The sequence below is a fragment of the Acipenser ruthenus genome, chromosome 18 (genome assembly GCF_902713425.1).
Source record: "Acipenser ruthenus chromosome 18, fAciRut3.2 maternal haplotype, whole genome shotgun sequence".
Classification (NCBI taxonomy): domain Eukaryota; kingdom Metazoa; phylum Chordata; class Actinopteri; order Acipenseriformes; family Acipenseridae; genus Acipenser; species Acipenser ruthenus.
Window position 1 is genome coordinate 12,152,788 of NC_081206.1, and position 19,221 is coordinate 12,172,008.

At 39.3% G+C, this 19,221-nt stretch overlaps 1 protein-coding gene across 1 annotated transcript; it reads right to left on the minus strand.

The window, feature by feature from the left end:
* Window positions 1-2,183: 2,183 nt before the first annotated feature.
* Window positions 2,184-18,792, minus strand: ube2v1 (ubiquitin-conjugating enzyme E2 variant 1). The gene is made up of 4 exons (XM_034037085.3): window positions 18,668-18,792; window positions 16,504-16,652; window positions 11,911-12,036; window positions 2,184-2,628 (listed from the first exon to the last, which is right to left on the minus strand). Exons 1-4 carry the CDS (start codon window positions 18,687-18,689, stop codon window positions 2,482-2,484), a joined length of 444 nt encoding a protein of 147 aa, XP_033892976.1. The 5' UTR covers window positions 18,690-18,792; the 3' UTR covers window positions 2,184-2,481.
* Between the last annotated feature and the right edge of the window lie 429 nt (window positions 18,793-19,221).

Genomic DNA, 19,221 nt, shown 5'->3' on the forward strand with positions numbered 1-19,221 from the left:
GCAATGAAGCGCAACCAGAGTAACACCAGGAGTGCAACGAAGACCAGAGTAACACCAGGAGTGCAACGAAGACCAGGGTAACACCAGGAGTGCAAAGAGCAACCAGAGTAACACCAGGAGTGCAATGAAGAGCAACCAGAGTAACACCAGGAGTGCAACGAAGACCAGAGTAACACCAGGAGTGCAAAGAAGAGCAACCAGAGTAACACCAGGGGTGCAATGAAGCGCAACCAGAGTAACACCAGGAGTGCAACGAAGACCAGAGTAACACCAGGAGTGCAACGAAGACCAGAGTAACACCAGGAGTGCAACGAAGACCAGAGTAACACCAGGAGTGCAATGAAGAGCAACCAGAGTAACACCAGGTCTTAAAGGAATGAGCTATGAAGAGAAGTTGAAGGGCCTGAATCTTTTTGGCCTAGAAAAAAGAATTGTGGTGTCTGAACAGGGACTTGATTTAAGTCTTTAAAATCTTAAAAGGAGTTGACGAAGTTAACGCCAATCAATACTTTAAGCACAGAAACCAGGACCAAAGGTGACAGTCGGAAAATAAGTAGAGTAGGAGACACTTTTTCAGAGTGATGAGGGGATGGAATGGGTTACCATGTTGATGCTGAATCATTGGGATCCTTACGACCCAACTTGACAAAGTTTTGAGATCAATCAGATACTAGGAAATGAAGGATCTTAGATGAGCCGAATGGCCTCCTCTCATTTGTAACTTTCTTGTGTTCTTCAAAAAAAAAAAAAAAAAACTGAAAACTAACACATGGTGGGCAATATTTTGGTTGTGTGGGCATAGTTATCAGTCTTCTGCTCCCAACATATTTCACCAAAAAAGTTGGGTCGAATCAGTTCAGTGTAGACCAAGCTTGAGACGATACTGTGGAACATAGATCAGCTTACATGCAGAGGTGTCTGCCAATAGCTTGTGGGTTAGCCACATTGGCAAAGTAGATCAGTGCTCAATGGTTTTGTTATCTTTGCAAACTTTTATAGTGAGAAAGTGGGCTTGGGTTGCACATAAAACAATGGTAACCTATAGGACAGTGAAAGCTGATGCTTCCACAGTGGTATACATCATACAGAACACAACTTCATAACCCCCATCTCTAGTGTGTAGTTTTTGTTTTTTGTTTGTTTGTTTTTTGTCCCATAAACATGTTATATTGCCTCATGTGTATTAACACTGTGAAGATACTAAATCCTTAGTTCTAAAACTTTTTTTTTTTTTTTTGATTAGGTTGAGAAGTGATTTAGTAGATGAACTTGGAGCTATATAAAGTTGTTTAAAAATGCTTTTAGTTTGTATGAAATTTGCATACACTACAAGTTCCTATCACCTTTAGTGGACAGATCTGAGTGCACTGTATACACTCCAAGGGCGTTGTAGCTGGACGTTTTTATTGTGACATCATTTGCACCTGATTCAAAGACATTTCAAATGGCCGTTTCAAATCAATACCAGGCTCTAATATAACTTAACAGTATAGGTAATCTTAATGTGATTTATTTTCCATTTGATACAACCAAACACATTTCAGTGTTACAGCTGGACAGTCATCTATGCAACTGAAACAATATGCTGCTTGACTAAGAACTGAAAACTGGGTTGTAAAAATGGATTCAGGAATTTTGTTCTTTGCTTGTTTGATTTTCCAATTGTGCAGTAGATCTGAATGTAGTTAGTCCACTGGACTGAAACAAAGCTTCAGAAAAAAAGTGATTTCAAGCCAGGACACTTCTATAGCATTGTCTATGAAACAGCTGCATGTTCAAATTCAAATGTAAAATACAAGCAAAGAACGAAAAGATCTTTAACAGAAGAATGGGAGGCTGCCGATGCTGCTGCTAAAGGTAATTCAGGAGAGGAATGGGTTGAAATCCTAGGCTAACACTCTTTAAATGATTTGTTCTCACATACCAAAACCTCCTGTCATTTAAAAAGCATTGCAATTTGTTTCAGAAAGAAGAGGCACTAAATGAAGCACTTGCAAGGCTTTTCTCATTATCAAACACAATTCTTCAGATTGAGTGACAATGCCTCCACAGTTTGTAGTCACACAACTAGTTACATCATCTCAAACAGATTCTGCACAACTCTGCTGCGTCCTCAAGAAAAACTGATTCACCCGCCCCAGCCCCCGTTCCCAGAGGACAATAGAAATGGAGTTCACACACCGTTTACACTCAATAACAACAAGATTTATGTTATTGTACAACTTGTATTCATAACAAATAATAATAATAATAATTAAAAAAAAAAAAAAGATTAGTAGCATGTACAGTATTTTAATGGTGTGGTCTATACTGCAGAGCCTCAGATCCCTCTCTCTCTCTCTCTGTCCAGTGGGGTGTCTTCAGGGAGGAAGGGCAGTCGAAGCCTCACAGAAGGCTGGAAAAGGGCTGCTATTTGCCAGTGGATGGGTTGAAGGAAGGATGAACAGAACGGTAAAGGGAAGGTAGAGGAGAAGTCTGGGATCAGTTGCTGTAGCTCTGTCCTTCAGGGGGCTGGGGGAGTTTCATGTTTTCCTTACACATCATGAGCCGTCGTAACTCGTGCAGAACCACCCTGATGCTGAAGGAGTTCTGCCACTTGGCCAGGGCCGACACTGCTCGAGTGTCCACCTGAGAAGACAAGCGTGTTAGTGACTTCCACCCACACCACGGCTCTCTATCTGCGCAGCATTCAAACACTGCAAGCACATTCAAGATGCAACAGTTTTTTTACAATCATTATTAGATCAGCTCTTCTATAGCTATATATGGTGCAATGTATAGTAAAGACAGGCTGGCAGACACCTCCTCATATCCCGATTCTGATATTCTCTATAAGCAAGTGGATGTCTAGATACTGTATATGTAAGTGTAACTGTGGTATTCCTGATGGACAGTAATCAAAATGTACCTTATACAACAAGTATTGGGACAGATGAATAAATGCAGAATTGGGCTGGGGCATTTGTACTTAATCCTACCCTAAAAAACACAGTTGACATTCAATGACATGAAGTCCTTTTAGAGCTTCCGTTTACTAAACATTTACCTATCCCTGATAGATAGGGACCTACCTAAATCGCGATTTCGCGGAAATCGTGAAATTGAGGGGTCACCGCGAAATTCACCTCTTAGGGGCCAATGCATACAAACAAGTACGGAGAGGAAAAAAAAAAAAACGTGTTTAAATGAACTACTGCACAACCCAAGTGACGCAAACTACGTATCTTCCTTCTGTAGATAGCCCTTTTTGATTCCTTCGCCGTCCTGTGTGCATTGCACTTAAGCAAAAAACAAACAAACAAAAAATGTCCACAAGTAACATTTACAAAATAAATTCTCCAAAGCAGTTAACGTTCTTGTTTACTATTCAAATGACAAAGTTTTAATCAGCCTATCAGTGCGTCTTTCCTGCTTTTATGTGACCTGTACTGTGCAGGAGGGGGCGGGACAAAGTTGGTGCTGCATTGTTTTGATTTAGGTTGCTAAAATCTAGTTTTCAACATTGGAGGTAAAATAGTAGAAATGGACGACAAAGAAAGCAAAGTATATTTCGGCTGATGATCGTTTCAAGATATTTCCCAAATAAACTACATGCAGACTGAGGTAATTGTTTTGTATATCTTAATGTGTCTTTGGAGAAAATACGATCGATCACTATTTAGCTTCAGAATCACACATTAAACAAAAGGCTACTACAGAGGCTGCTGAACAGAACATAAAATAAACAGCTTTCAGAAAACAAACTGGAAAGTCAGCCCAGACAAAAAGTATTCCTGTCTGCAAGTTAAATCAGTACTAAAACGATCCAGCACAGCCACCTTGCTTCAACCTGCAGTTACAGTTGGAATTTTAGACCCGAATAGCCAAGTCTTCTTTGTTTTGACTCGGTACTAATAAAATAAATTATTGGATGGTACAAATAACATGACAACGAACGTGCTGCATACATTGCCTTTATTAAAGTATGCTAGATGCCCGCCCTTGTGTAACCGAGTTTTTGGGCTGTTTCTAATCGATTTCCACATCTGTATAACTTGGCAAAGCTTTGCCTTAACTTCCAACCAATTCAGTGGATGCAGACGTGCAGTCTCAATGTATGGGCAAGTCAACTGCAGGGGGATGCTGCATACTCGCCTCTAACAAATGCCAGCACTCTGTTTTAGTAAGGAAGCAAGTACCACTATTTTTAGGCTTTATAGTGTTTTGAAATACTGTCTACTTAGGTTTATTTAATGTTTAAACATGTCCGTGAAATCCTAATTTTATTCCGCAAATACCCGTGAAAAATATGGATTCTAGCAATGCAGAACATCATGACCATCCTTGTGGGTTAAAATAATCTACACAGAATATCACATAGGGTGCTCTATGATACAAGCTGATATCCACTAGTGGCTAACCACAAGCAGGCTTACTGGCTGCTTTGAAAATCAACTTTTATCTCACAGCACCCTACACTCGCTATGTCTTTTATAATACATGCATTCATAGAATTTCCTTAGACTAGCTGGTTTTATTGTGACATCATTTTCACCAGATTCAAAGACATTGCAGATGGCTGTTTCAAATCAATACCAAGGTCTACTGTACATTATAGTTACATGGGAATAATTTAACAGTATAGGTAAACTTAATGTGATGTCATTTGATACAAACATTTCAGACAGCTGCATCACATCAATATCAGGTTTTACTATATATTAAGAGTAATGATAGTGTTTTGAAGCTATCATTTAATGCAGTAATGCTTATGAAGCTGCAGTTGGGCTCTTGTTGCTAAGTTTTGCACATGTGCAGCCAATTTAAAAAATGAAGGCACACATTAAAAAAAAAAAAAAAATACATACAAACAACAGGTATAACAATGTCCCTGGCCCTGCTTTTTCATTTCCATTCACACAGATGATATTGGACCTCAGACAAACACATTGATGCTGGGAGTCAGCCAATAAGACTCCAGAGAGTGCACGCTTTTAAAACATCAGCACATTCACACACACACACCGGGAGTCAGCCAGTAAGACTCCAGAGGGCACACGCTTTTAAAACGTCAGCACATTCACACACACACACCGGGAGTCAGCCAATAAGACTCCAGAGAGCGCACACTTTTAAAACGTCAGCACATTCACACACACACACTGGGAGTCAGCCAATAAGACTCCAGAGAGCACACGCTTTTAAAACATCAGCACATTCACACACACACACTGGGAGTCAGCCAATAAGACTCCAGAGAGCGCACACTTTTAAAACGTCAGCACATTCACACACTGGGAGTCAGCCAATAAGACTCCAGAGGGCACACGCTTTTAAAACGTCAGCACATTCACATAGTTGTTCTTGCTCATAGTTGTTCTTGCTCTGCTCAAGCCATTCTTTCTTCTTGGAATGGAAGTGCTTACAGAATCATTCATGCATCAAATCTTTTAAAAATAGCAAGGTTAGAAAAATGAAGCAGCAACCAGAAATCCATAGTTTGTAAGAAATTAAGTCATTTGTATTGCTTACACTGTGTGTGTTCACACCTTTAAATTAGAGAAGAACAGCTACCCATTGTTTGTTGGGATTGGGTAAGTTTAGCAGCAGTTGTTTGGTAACGGAATATAAAATATAACAGAGGCTTGAACTGTCTAGTACTGCAAGTCAGGGCAGTTTAAAATATGCACGTTCCATGCTCAGTTATTCTTGAGGTAAAGATGCACTTCCTACAGGAGTACAGCAAGTCATCAAGCAGGCTGTGTGCAATGACTTGCCAGAGTGTTTTTTTTTTTTTTTTAATGTATTTTTTAGTTAATTATAGGCATACGTTGTCATTGCCTTTTAATTATCGAGAATAAAAAAAAGTTTTAAGCAATTATAACTGCATTTGCGTGGTGGCAGATGCTGGCACACGACGGATGCATCTTTACTATAGGCTTGCCTACTGTTTTGTAGTTTGTGTATTTATCCCACTCTTATTGTAACAAGAAAGTAACTATTACAGGACAAGTTCAACACCCTCTTGAAGATCAATCCAATCCAATGTGCTTCTGCAGAGACTGGGGCACTTTATCAGCAATAATACAATCACCACTTAAGAGTTAACTGCTGCTGTTAACATTACATTAGTCAGATAGATGGTGATCGTGGCATTTTTCATCCGAAAATTGAATCTTTTTAAAAAAAATTTCTGCAGCAAATTTCGCATTTTTTCTCACAGCAATCACGCTCAAGTGTGAAAGGTAGTATTCAATTCCATAGGTTCAATTTTTTAACCTAAAAAACGCAACGAATAAACGCTATAGTGTGAATAGCCCTTTAGAATGTCATTTCTTTTGTCGTGAGGGGGGTGTTCTTTCGTGAGGTTCTTTTGTTCTCACAAAAAAAGATGTATTTTGGCGAAAAAAGATTGTGGACAGCCACTGCTGAGTCCTCGGGAGAGGTTTGCCCGAGACAGAGAGCACTTCCCGGGGCAGCAGTGCGAGGTACCTCCCTTACATTTGAATTGCTGATATCTCAGCCTCTGTTCGAATTAGAAATACAAGAGACCCATCATTCTGTTCCTCTGCTCTCACTCTACTGGAAAATTGGATACTGGTTTGTTTCCAGTGAAAACCGAAATAACAACCATTAACAGCCGCCAGGTCCTTGGCTAATAATAAGGGTCTGGCATGAAGCTTCAATCTGTAGAGGTTAGCGTGTTCACCTAGCACGCCAAAGATCAGTGCATCGAAAACTGCCGAAAACTTTTTTTATCATATTAATTATACCTTTATACTTACACAATTTATTGTTTTTTGTTCATGAGTGCGAACATTTAAAATGCTACAGTTTATTACATTTTATATATTAAATATTTTAATGGTTATAGTAAACTTAAACGTCCTCACTTGAAAACTATCAACTATTAGGCCTACGTTTTTACATATTTTTTTGCCGAGAGATGGTACAGCTATGGCCACAACATAATTTTGATGTTTTATTTAACATCATGTAATCAAAGAAACTACAGAATGATAACACTTAGGCTTAGGCTTTTAACTTACATCATGGTTTCATTTTAATAATAAGTTGTAATCCTGCAAAGCAGGACTGGTTTTTTGACATAAAAAATTTAAAATAAAACCAAAAACGCTAGCTCACTGTAAAATTACTGCAGAAAAGTTAAAGTTTTGACTATTCAACATTTTGACACAGGATGTTTTTCTTCTTAACGTAAATTGAATGTAATTGCAAAACAAAAACAAAAAACACTTAATATATCCTGAACAACGTGTTGCTTCTTTAAACTACAGTAAAGACATGAGTACTATACTGCAGCCTATGCACCGCATGGGCAAAAATAAGCAGGCGCTCAGCACCCTAGTGTATATATATATCTGTTCCCATGGCGTTGCTATTGTACAAAAGTGTAGTTGCATAAATAGAAGAGAGTTAACTTTTAATGGAAGGATAGGCAGTTTATTTTATTAAACTGTCTGCATACAAGCAGCCATGTGCAAAACTCAGTACGTTCCTAATAGTATATACAACTCTATATACAGAGACACGCGCGCGCACACACACACACACACACACACAAACCTAGTTCCATTCTCTTAAATGGAAGATTCACCACACAAGTAACGAAAACAAATGCTTCCGGGTAACGTTAGCAATTTTTTTCGCTATATTAATACATTTGGTGGCACTTTTTTTATGAAAGTAAACGTTCTCAAGTTAACATAAATGTTTAAATTAGAAATATATGTATTACTTTATAGGAAAACTACATCATTTATTAATATACAAATTACAATAGGTGTATTTTTATATAAATTTGATAACATTTTTTTAAATATTTTATTTATTCCGCTGCTAATCACAATTTTCATAATAATTTACAGATGACAACTGATAGCTGAAAATGTCATTATCGTCTAACCCTATCGCAAAGGTCTACCGGAAGCCACAATAGATGTGCAGTAGTATTTAAGGCATGCTGGATTTCAAAATGTCACATTTATATTTGTCACAGTTTTTCATTAAGTATGGAAAACTACAAAGCGGTATGTAATGTGGTATGTTAATGTAACATTATTACACAGGCTTCATTCGACTCCGTGAAGAAAAATTATTTAATTATATAGGGAAATGCAAAACTTTTGGCCATAGCTGTACTGCTGATTAATTCACTGTATTCTAAGAGATACATTACAACTGTACATGCAATACTGGCAAAACACAATAAACACAGCCTCGATTTACGATGGTCTGTACTGTACAGCGAGATGTGTTTATATATTTGACCCATAACATTAATGTTATATTACATATGATTAGGGGTCTACTTAAATCGCGGTAAATTTACGTATTTTTCACGGGTATTTGCGGAATAAAATTAGGATTTCACGGACATTCCGCAGACCTGTTTAAACATTAAATAAACCTAAGTAGATAGTATTTCAGAACACTATAAGCCTAAAAATAGTGGTACTTGCTTCCTTACTAAAACAGAGTGCTGTCATTTGTTAAAGGCAAGCATGCAGCATCCCCCAGCAGTTGACCTGCCCATACTATTGAGACTGCACGTTCTGCATCCACTGAATTGGTTGGAAGCTTTGCCAAGTTAAAAGATTTGGAAATCGATTAGAAACAGCCCAAAAACTCGGTTACACAAGGGCATCTGGCATACTTTAATAAAGGCAATGTATGCAGCACGTTCGTTGTCATATTATTTGTCCCACAGAGAACGTGGCTATTCGGGTCTAAAATTCCAACTGCAAAAAAGTAAGCAGCAGGTTGAAGCGAGGTGGCTGTGCTGGATCGTTTCAGTACTGATTTAACTTGCAGACAGGAATACTTTTTGTCTGGGCTGATTTTCCAGTTTGGTTTCTGAAAGCTGTTTATTTTACGTTCTGTTCAGCAGCCTCTGTAGTAGCCTTTTGTTTAATGTGTGATTCTGAAGCTAAATAGCGATCGATCGTATTTTCTCCAAAGACACATTAAGATATGGAAAACAATTACCTCAGTCTGCATGTAGTTTATTTGGGAAATATCTTGAAACGATCATCAGCCGAAATATACTTTGCTTTCTTTGTCGTCCATTTCTACTATTTTACCTCCAATGCTGAAAACTAGATTTTAGCAACCTAAATCAAAACAATGCAGCACCAACTTTGTCCCATCCCCTACTGCACAGTACAGGTCACAGAAACGCAGTACAGACGCACTGATAGGCTGATTAAAACTTTGTCATTTGAATAGTAAACAAGAACGTTAAGCGCTTTGGAGAATTTTGTAAATGTTATTTGTGGACGTTTTTTGTTTGTTTTTTGCTTAAGTGCAATGCACACAGGACAGCGAAGGAATCAAAAAGGGCTATCTAAACAAGGAAGATATGTAGTTTGCATCGCTTGCGTTGTGCAGTAGTTGATTTAAACAAGGTTTTTTTTTCCTCTCTGTACTTGTTTGTAAGCATTGGCCCCTAAGAGGTGAATTTCGCGGTGACCTCTCAATTTTCACGAAATCGCGATTTAGGTAGACCCCTACATATGATGTAACTACTGCTTGGAACTTTTTGTCAATGCACAAACAGCATCCCCAAATTGCTGTCAGCCAAAAGGCTAAAATCTGTTTATGTTCCACATCGAACAAGCGGAAAGTGTCGGAGTCTTCCTGCTTCTCAAAATTCCATCGACTCTAAATATTACTAACGGATGGTCAAAATTCAGTATTAAAAAAATAGACATGCTTTTGGGATATTACTTTGTTAAAGTTTGTTCATAGAAGGATGTTTTCTCTTATGAGTTGTAAGGAATGCATTTGTACTGTGGGCTGGGTTTTGACATGTATAGAAACATTTCGTACTTTTGTACTTGATAACATTAATTTAAAAATCCAATTGCTGCCTATGATTAATACATTTTGTGACTGATGTGAAGCTATTAACAGTGGCGGCGCCAGGCTCTCCCCGGTGAGGGAGCGGGGCTACACTCCACTTTGTGTGGGCACGTATAGAGTCAATGCTTTGATATGTCTCGCAAAACTCCAGTATTAGGATGGCGGAATCTGCTGCAGATTAAATGCCTGTTAATAATAATCATTAACACAATGTACAAGGGTTACAAGGGTGCAGTATGAAGTAAGTGCTCTTTGTAACAGGTGCTCTCGGCTCGTTGGGGCAATCGACCCTGGTGCAGATCTAATGATCTAATGCTGTTGCCCTGTGTGAATGCTAACCTGTCTGGGGGCGGATCGTTTGTAATCACACCAGCCCAGGGCTCACACAGCAGGTATGATCATATTTATCTAAACACTATAGTCTTCATACACTGTGAAGTTTCTGCTAGCTCTGAAATCAGATCTGTTCTACAGAGTCATTTGGTAACAAGTTTGATGCTAATAGTAGACCCAGTCCTTCATTTCACATTTTGTATTATTATTTTGAATTGGGTTTTTAAGCATACAGATTTTAAAGCAGTCCAAGCAGATTGTAAAATGGATGCATGTATATGCTGTTTGTTCAAGTCTGGTTTGGTACACAGTTATATACAAAGCTGCAATTTTCAACTACGGTATTTTTGCATAATTGCTACATTGTATTGCTGTGTGTTGCAATTATACAAAAGCATTGCAAAGAAGAAAAATCCTCAGACAATGTAACATAACAAAACCGGACAATTTCTTGATAGAGAACTAGCAGAAACACTAGTTTCCAATCTATATTTGATTACATGTTTTAGTTAGGGGAGAATACGTCTGAAGAATGCTTTGTTAAAGATGTGGTTGCAGGTAGTTTGCAAACCTTGACATTTCACTGTGCAGGGGAAACGTTGTTGTAAGGCATTGACTGAACATATTTTTTCTCCTATATTGAAAACTTGTCGCCTTTTGAACCGTCTCTGTCGTATCACTTTTACTGCCTACTTATGTCGCACATTGATACAATGTTGAAGAAAAACCTTAAACACAAATGACAGACTGTGGCAATGCGCCCCGCCCCTGTGTGCATTTGTGTGTTATGTGTTGTTGCGTGCGTGTGTTAATGTTGGTGTATAGTCATTGGTACACGGGATATAAACGGGTCTGTGTTTCACGTGTATTTAAAAAGTGTAGATTTGTATTTAGGCACGAGGAGAGCACAAATCACTTCACGTGCTGGTTAAATGTATTATGTGAGCACGGGGTTGCACGTAATTAATTCACGTGCTGGGATTCAAGTGAATAATTAATTAGTAATTGAATCCCAGCACAATAGTATATATAGACGCACATTTCTTGCAGTCGGGGTTGGGTGTTCGAGAGTGGAGAACGGGAGAGAGAGAGGAGAAAGAAAAGCGAAATAAAAACGTAAAGTGTTTGTTCTCACCGTGTTTGTCTCCGTGCACCGTTTGTTAAGTGTTAGTTCGTTTTTTCTGTCTATTTATTTTGGCTTAAAGTGCCGTGTCCTGTTTTGTCTGTTAGTGATAGTTTCATTTTGTTTGTGTAAACTGCAACGTGCTACTGTAGAAAATGCTGTATTCATAGTTCTGTCCGCGCGACGCTGCTGAGAATGCTTCGGAGAGAACTTGGTTCAATCATCCCCATTTTACGACAAGGTGAAATTCAAAAGGTGTCTGTCCAGGTCTTTTTCAGGTATCTGGTGAAATTCTCTCGTTTCTCCCACTGAACGCAAGTACAACTTTGTGAGGTTTATGCGAGTAAGTGTTTTTCTTGTATTTTTATTTTCTTGCTCTTTTAAAAACATTTTTACATCTTCCAAAACTGTACATAAAATGAAAGCTTGTCGATCCTGACTAGATATGGGATGAGAAGCAAAAACGAAAGTGTACATTCTTATTTTTTTTTGTTTTTGTTTTATACAACATTTTTTGGTTGTAACTGCAAGCCCCACGCAGCCCTCTAGGTCTTTCCGCAGCTCTACACGCTGCTGGCTGTGTTACTCACCACCCCATTTGAGTTGTGCACGCCATTCAAATTGATCTTCGTAACAAATCTGACACAGGGAGGCATCTCAGGGTATTTGGGCCCACACTCCACCTTAAGGCTGTAAATCCTGTTCTCATAGATTGTCTGAAAAAAGAAGAAAGCAAGAGAGACAGAGGGAGTATGGCATGGAGGGTTGTACATAGCTTAAATAAGAACATTTTCCAAGTGTTAACCATTTCATTTCTCCTAAACGTAGAACCATTGTCAAAGATATGCATGTCAAATATTCATTTGTATTTTTTCATGTACACAGGTGCTGTACACATGCAGGTTCATGCATAGTTATCTTGGGAGTTTAAATAACATAACATGGGAATGATTCTTGCAAAGATTCCCAGTATGTTCAAGTTTAAACGCTTAGGAAATTAAACACAATGTAATATCCTTAGTCACATGGTCTGACTGCAGCTAGTGTAGGACGATACCAGGGTAAGTAAGGTGAAAGAATCACAGCCATAATAAAACCTTTCAGTTCAATAGTGGCGTTTTCAAATCAGCCCTATAATGGACTAGCTCCAAGTCAGTGAAGTGCAGACACCGTTTTGACCATCTCCATGTGCTTTTTAAAAGTCAATGAGCAGGGGTGCAGCACACACTAGCTAAAATCATGCTGCCCTGCTTCCATAAGTCAAGCTACATTGCTTTGCAGACTGTTTCACAGCAGAAGTAATTCACTGTGTATAAAATAAACCTGTCATCCTCAGGTCTGTTGAATGAATGTCTAAATATAAATTATACCATGGAGGGTTAAAAGCTAGTCTTATCTTCTTCATAAGAGTTATGTTTACATCACATTCAATACAGATTATTTTGGATGCTTGTACATGAAGGACTACACAAATCTAAAGGTAACTGGTAAGGCATTTACATCCTACAATAGAATATATTGGAGTCTGTACATGTTTCTCCATACAGTGCCTTGCGAAAGTATTCGGCCCCCTTGAACTTTGCGACCTTTTGCCACATTTCAGGCTTCAAACAAAGATATGAAACTGTAATTTTTTGTGAAGAATCAACAAGTGGGACACAATCATGAAGTGGAACGAAATTTATTGGATATTTCAAACTTTTTTAACAAATAAAAAACTGAAAAATTGGGCGTGCAAAATTATTCAGCCCCTTTACTTTCAGTGCAGCAAACTCTCTCCAGAAGTTCAGTGAGGATCTCTGAATGATCCAATGTTGACCTAAATGACTAATGATGATAAATAGAATCCACCTGTGTGTAATCAAGTCTCCGTATAAATGCACCTGCACTGTGATAGTCTCAGAGGTCCGTTTAAAGCGCAGAGAGCATCATGAAGAACAAGGAACACACCAGGCAGGTCCGAGATACTGTTGTGGAGAAGTTTAAAGCCGGATTTGGATACAAAAAGATTTCCCAAGCTTTAAACATCCCAAGGAGCACTGTGCAAGCGATAATATTGAAATGGAAGGAGTATCAGACCACTGCAAATCTACCAAGACCTGGCCGTCCCTCTACACTTTCAGCTCATACAAGGAGAAGACTGATCAGAGATGCAGCCAAGAGGCCCATGATCACTCTGGAAGAACTGCAGAGATCTACAGCTGAGGTGGGAGACTCTGTCCATAGGACAACAATCAGTCGTATACTGCACAAATCTGGCCTTTATGGAAGAGTGGCAAGAAGAAAGCCATTTCTTAAAGATATCCATAAAAAGTGTCGTTTACAGTTTGCCACAAGCCACCTGGGAGACACACCAAACATGTGGAAGAAGGTGCTCTGGTCAGATGAAACCAAAATCGAACTTTTTGGCAACAATGCAAAACGTTATGTTTGGCGTAAAAGCAACACAGCTCATCACCCTGAACACACCATCCCCACTGTCAAACATGGTGGTGGCAGCATCATGGTTTGGGCCTGCTTTTCTTCAGCAGGGACAGGGAAGATGGTTAAAATTGATGGGAAGATGGATGGAGCCAAATACAGGACCATTCTGGAAGAAAACCTGATGGAGTCTGCAAAAGACCTGAGACTGGGACGGAGATTTGTCTTCCAACAAGACAATGATCCAAAACATAAAGCAAAATCTACAATGGAATGGTTCACAAATAAACATATCCAGGTGTTAGAATGGCCAAGTCAAAGTCCAGACCTGAATCCAATCGAGAATCTGTGGAAAGAACTGAAAACTGCTGTTCACAAATGCTCTCCATCCAACCTCACTGAGCTCGAGCTGTTTTGCAAGGAGGAATGGGCAAAGATTTCAGTCTCTCGATGTGCAAAACTGATAGAGACATACCCCAAGCGACTTACAGCTGTAATCGCAGCAAAAGGTGGCGCTACAAAGTATTAACTTAAGGGGGCTGAATAATTTTGCACGCCCAATTTTTCAGTTTTTTATTTGTTAAAAAAGTTTGAAATATCCAATAAATTTCGTTCCACTTCATGATTGTGTCCCACTTGTTGTTGATTCTTCACAAAAAATTACAGTTTCATATCTTTATGTTTGAAGCCTGAAATGTGGCAAAAGGTCGCAAAGTTCAAGGGGGCCGAATACTTTCGCAAGGCACTGTATATTCCTTGATTTTGATATTCAATCATTTTTGCTAAGAATGTCCTTATCAAGTTTCACAATGGGATAGTGCTAAAGATATATGTACAAATGTAAGTGTAAAAATGTACATGAAGACAGGTCGTCTCCTTGTATCCCCAGAATATGATCCACTCAATAATTTATGCTAAAGAATTGGGTCAGTGTTTCTCTAGATATATGCATGGGATAAGAAACATGTCAAAGCACTGTTTTATGGGAGCATATGGTCAACCTGATATTTCTGTTTTTGAACAACTGGAGTGTAATGTGAGCCATGCTCTGCAGAATAAGAGCTCTCCTAGTGCAATCAGGAGTAATGTACCACAATAATATTCTATTAATCTTCACAATTAAATAGAGTACAAACCCACTGGCATATATGTAAAAAATATATACTCTTACCTTCAAAATTGATATTTTATTAAAGGAAAAGTGTACAATTCAGCAATCAAACACACAACTGAAAGTTTCAGTAACACGTGCCACTGTACGTGTACTATCATACTAAGAACATAAGAAAGTTCACAAACGAGAGGAGGCCATTCAGCCCATCTTGCTCGTTTGGTTGTTAGTAGCTTATTGATCCCAGAATCTCATCAAGCAGCTTCTTGAAGGATCCCAGGGTGTCAGCTTCAACAACATTACTGGGGAGTTGGTTCCAGACCCTCACAATTCTCTATGTAAAAAACTGCCTCCTATTTTCTGTTCTGAATGCCCCTTTATCTAATCTCCATTTGTGACCCCTGGTCCTTGTTTCTTTTTTCAGGTCAAAGAAGTCCCCTGGCTCGACATTGTCTATACCTTTAGGATTTTTAATGTTTGAATCAGATCGCCGCGTAGTCTTCTTTGTTCAAGACTGAACAGATTCAATTCTTTTAGCCTGTCTGCATACGACATACCTTTTAAACCCAGGATAATTCTGGTTGCTCTTCTTTACACTCTTTCTAAAGCAGCAATATCCTTTTTGTAACGAGGTGACCAGAAATGAACACAATATTCTAGGTGAGGTCTTACTAATGTATTGTAAAGTTTTAACATTACTTCCCTTGATTTAAATTCAACACTCCTCACAATATATCCGAGCATCTTGTTGGCCTTTTTTATAGCTTCCCCACATTGTCTAGAGGAAGACATTTCTGAGTCAACATAAACTCCTAGGTCTTTTTCATAGTTCCCTTCTTCAATTTCAGTATCTCCCATATGATATTTATAATGCACATTTTTATTGCCTGCATGCAATACTTTACACTTTTCTCTATTAAACTTAATTTGCCATGTGGCTGCCCAGTTCTAAATGCTGTCTAGATCATTTTGAATGACCTTTGCTGCTGCAACAGTGTTTGCCACGCCTCCTATTTTTGTGTCGTCTGCAAATTTAACGGGTATGCAATACCATACTGGTGAACAGGCCTGCCTATTGCAAAGTCACTCAAATACATTCATTTAAATGTTACAAACATTACCTACTGAATTAACAAGTATGTGTCTCGCATTCAAAGGGTTAAAAGTGAAACTCAGTCCCTGTGTTGGCCATGTTATTATTATTATTTATTTCTTAGCACAGACGCCCTTATCCAGGGTGACTTACAATTGTTACAAGATATCACATTATTTTTACATACAGTTGGGTTTTTACTGGAGCAATCTAGGTAAAGTACCTTGCTCAAGGGTACAGCAGCAGTGTCCCCCAGCTGGGATTCAACCCACGACCCTCCGGTCAAGAGTCCACAGCCCTAACCACTACTCCACACTGCTGCCTATGTTGGCTCTGGCCCTGCTATTTCAGTTCACTATGCAGACTGTTGGAGCCACAATGGCATCAGATTCCTAGCCTCCTCTACTCCATAGCTGTTAACCCCTCTCAGACTGCTATCTCATTATTTAAATACACAGACCCCCCCCCCCATCCCTCTCTACCTCCTCCTCCTCCTATTCTGCAGGTAAAAACAAGCTCCCTGTCCCTGTGACAGTACAGCAGCAGGCCAGTACTCACCCTGGGAGGTCCGATGATCATGCCTCTCCAGTGGGTGAGGGTCATGTCTTCATCATCCTCCAGTCCCCAGCTCACCGTCCCATCCCCAACACCCTTCTGACCCTCCTCAAGCTCTTCAAGCAGTCGGAAATTCCGCGGAACCTTCACGCCTGCGCACACACACACAGGTTACTGCAGGAACAGGATCAACTGTATACACACACTCTGCAGTCCTAGCCAAGCGAGACCACAGGGGCTACTAATGCCTCCAACTCAGCTACTTCTCTCATATCAAAAGACTAGTTTACTGGCATCATGTGATCAGGACTTGGAACTGGCTCTAGCCCTGCACCTAGTCCTAGATCTCATAACATGCCTTGTTCTGGTTTATTATTAAAATTCACCTCTTCAAAAGAGTTTGAACAATATGGTCTCTGTTAAATCTGCTCTGAACTGATCCCACATATCAAACCTGAAGGTTTACTAATAAGAGTTGTTCATGCAGCTGTAAAGGAAAATATACATCACTGTCGATTTCTCCTGGCGAACATTCCCAGGTAAAGATTTAAAATAAGTGCTTCTCTAATACTCACAATCAGGAGTATGTTGAAAAATGTATTGCTGTGATATAGATTCATGGGACACAGCAAAGGCACAGTACCGTGTGTCCTGTAACGCTGCAGGGGGGGGTCTGTAATGGATTACACAGGACACAGCAAAGGCACAGTACCGTGTGTCCTGTAACACTGCGGGGGGGGGGGGGGGGGGGGGGGGGCAGCATGTATAAAGGGTATGCTGTGTGCCTTTATAAACAACCTATAGATCTGATACAGATACATGTCACACCTTTACCTATATCAGAAGAGACAATTACTACAGCGCATCCCTACTTTAAGTTTTTTAAATGATTGGCCATTTGTAGTTTAATATTTTTAGGCAGATAACCTTTATAAAGTGCATTTTTGTTTCAAGAATAAGGCAAACTGAGCTTACTTCAAACTATCATTACATTACCCTTAGAAGTGTCTCTTTAGCAGACAGAAGGTGGAAATCACATTCTAACCTGCATACTTTCTGCTGTTAAACAGCTTAGTAAGAAGCACAGATCATTGTGTTCAGATCATAAGGTTATGTTGCTGGTTGCATATACAACACATTTATGGGCGGGGTTTAAATGATAGGTCTGGCAGGTTTTCAGCAATATGATTAAGGCCCAGACTTATACATACAGGTTTACTGCTCAATCTAGTTTTCATATGTCTAAGATGGTTGTTTTTAGAAGTCCATACCGAAACTATAAGCTATAATGGTTCTTCCTGTTTAATTTAATAAATAAGGCTAAAAATATTTCCCCTTTTTAAATTTATGTTTTACTTCCTGGCCTTCACTGGGATTGACAAAACTGCTGCGTACAATTGCTGGAGGATTCCTCCTACCAGTTTGCACTAGCACTCAAAGGAGGTTGTATGTGCCCCTACAAAAAACTGCATGTAAGGAATATAAACCAATTGAAGTGTCAGTCAAGTCTGTTTTTCTAACAGCTACAAATGAACTAGCGTGTCGAGAATCGAAATAACGCAATTACATTTCTTTATAAAATTAAACAGGATGTGGACCTGTATATGTAATGCACACACACAAGTGTGGAGATATAGATAGATATATATATATATATATATGTACAGATACACACACACGACAAATGAATGAAAAGGCACATTATAATAATACAACGCAGTACAGAATTATGTAATGTAGGTGTTTGGTTTAGCAATATGTTAATCGCTCAATTTAAAGTTAAAATGTTAAGAGCTGATGCAGCTCGAACGACATACTGCAGTCTGAAAAACATTTTTCAACTCGTAAGTTTGGCTAAGCTGTCCCGTATTTTTTCTTTTAAGACCAATCCCCCTTTTTGTTATTACTTGATACGCAGTGAGCCCGGACACCCGGCTATTTATTTACACGATTCTGTTGGTTTATCGTGCACCATTTCTCAGCTACTTAAGCAGTTCAACACCGGTAACTGCAACGCTAAGTACACAGCATTAAACATTTATTTTTAGAAATATAAACAGACGAGAACTCGCCCGACATGAGCCAATGCACCCCATAATAAGCCGGGTGTTTTTTTTAAGTTCCTTTTTTATTTTTAATTTAATATCCGATTTGCGGATTGCCTCACCAGATCCGGCGGCGCCCGCCATCTTCTCGTTGCTTCGCGGGTACGCGCACGCAGCAATGCGCCCCTTGCTGTGCTTTATAAAAGTTCGCAGCGCCCCGACTCAGGCACGCGCATACGCTCGGCACAGGCTTGCACAGAGCGCGCCCGTGAAACGCAGCAGAGAAGGCGGAGCGCGACTTGAAAGTACGGGCACCGATGTGGTCAGTTCTAAATAGCGTTTAAAGGTAGTGGTGTCCAATACGTTTGTTTTTAGGAAAATGACATTCTTACCCTACCCTTTATCTGTATAGAATTATACTCATGTGCCCTGGCAATTAAACTTATTTTTGAAAATATAAACAAACTGGCCAGACAAAACAGTCTACTTTCATATGAGAGAATATGAGTGGTATATAGCAAAGCAATACTGCAAAGATGGAAATGAGTTTGTGAGGAACGAGGCGATGCCAATCCAGACTGAATGTTGGGATACATGCTGAATGAATAACAACTACTGTGTCTCCTTGGCAAATCTAGGGTGCTGTATTATTGGCTATTTAAGAACATAAGAACAT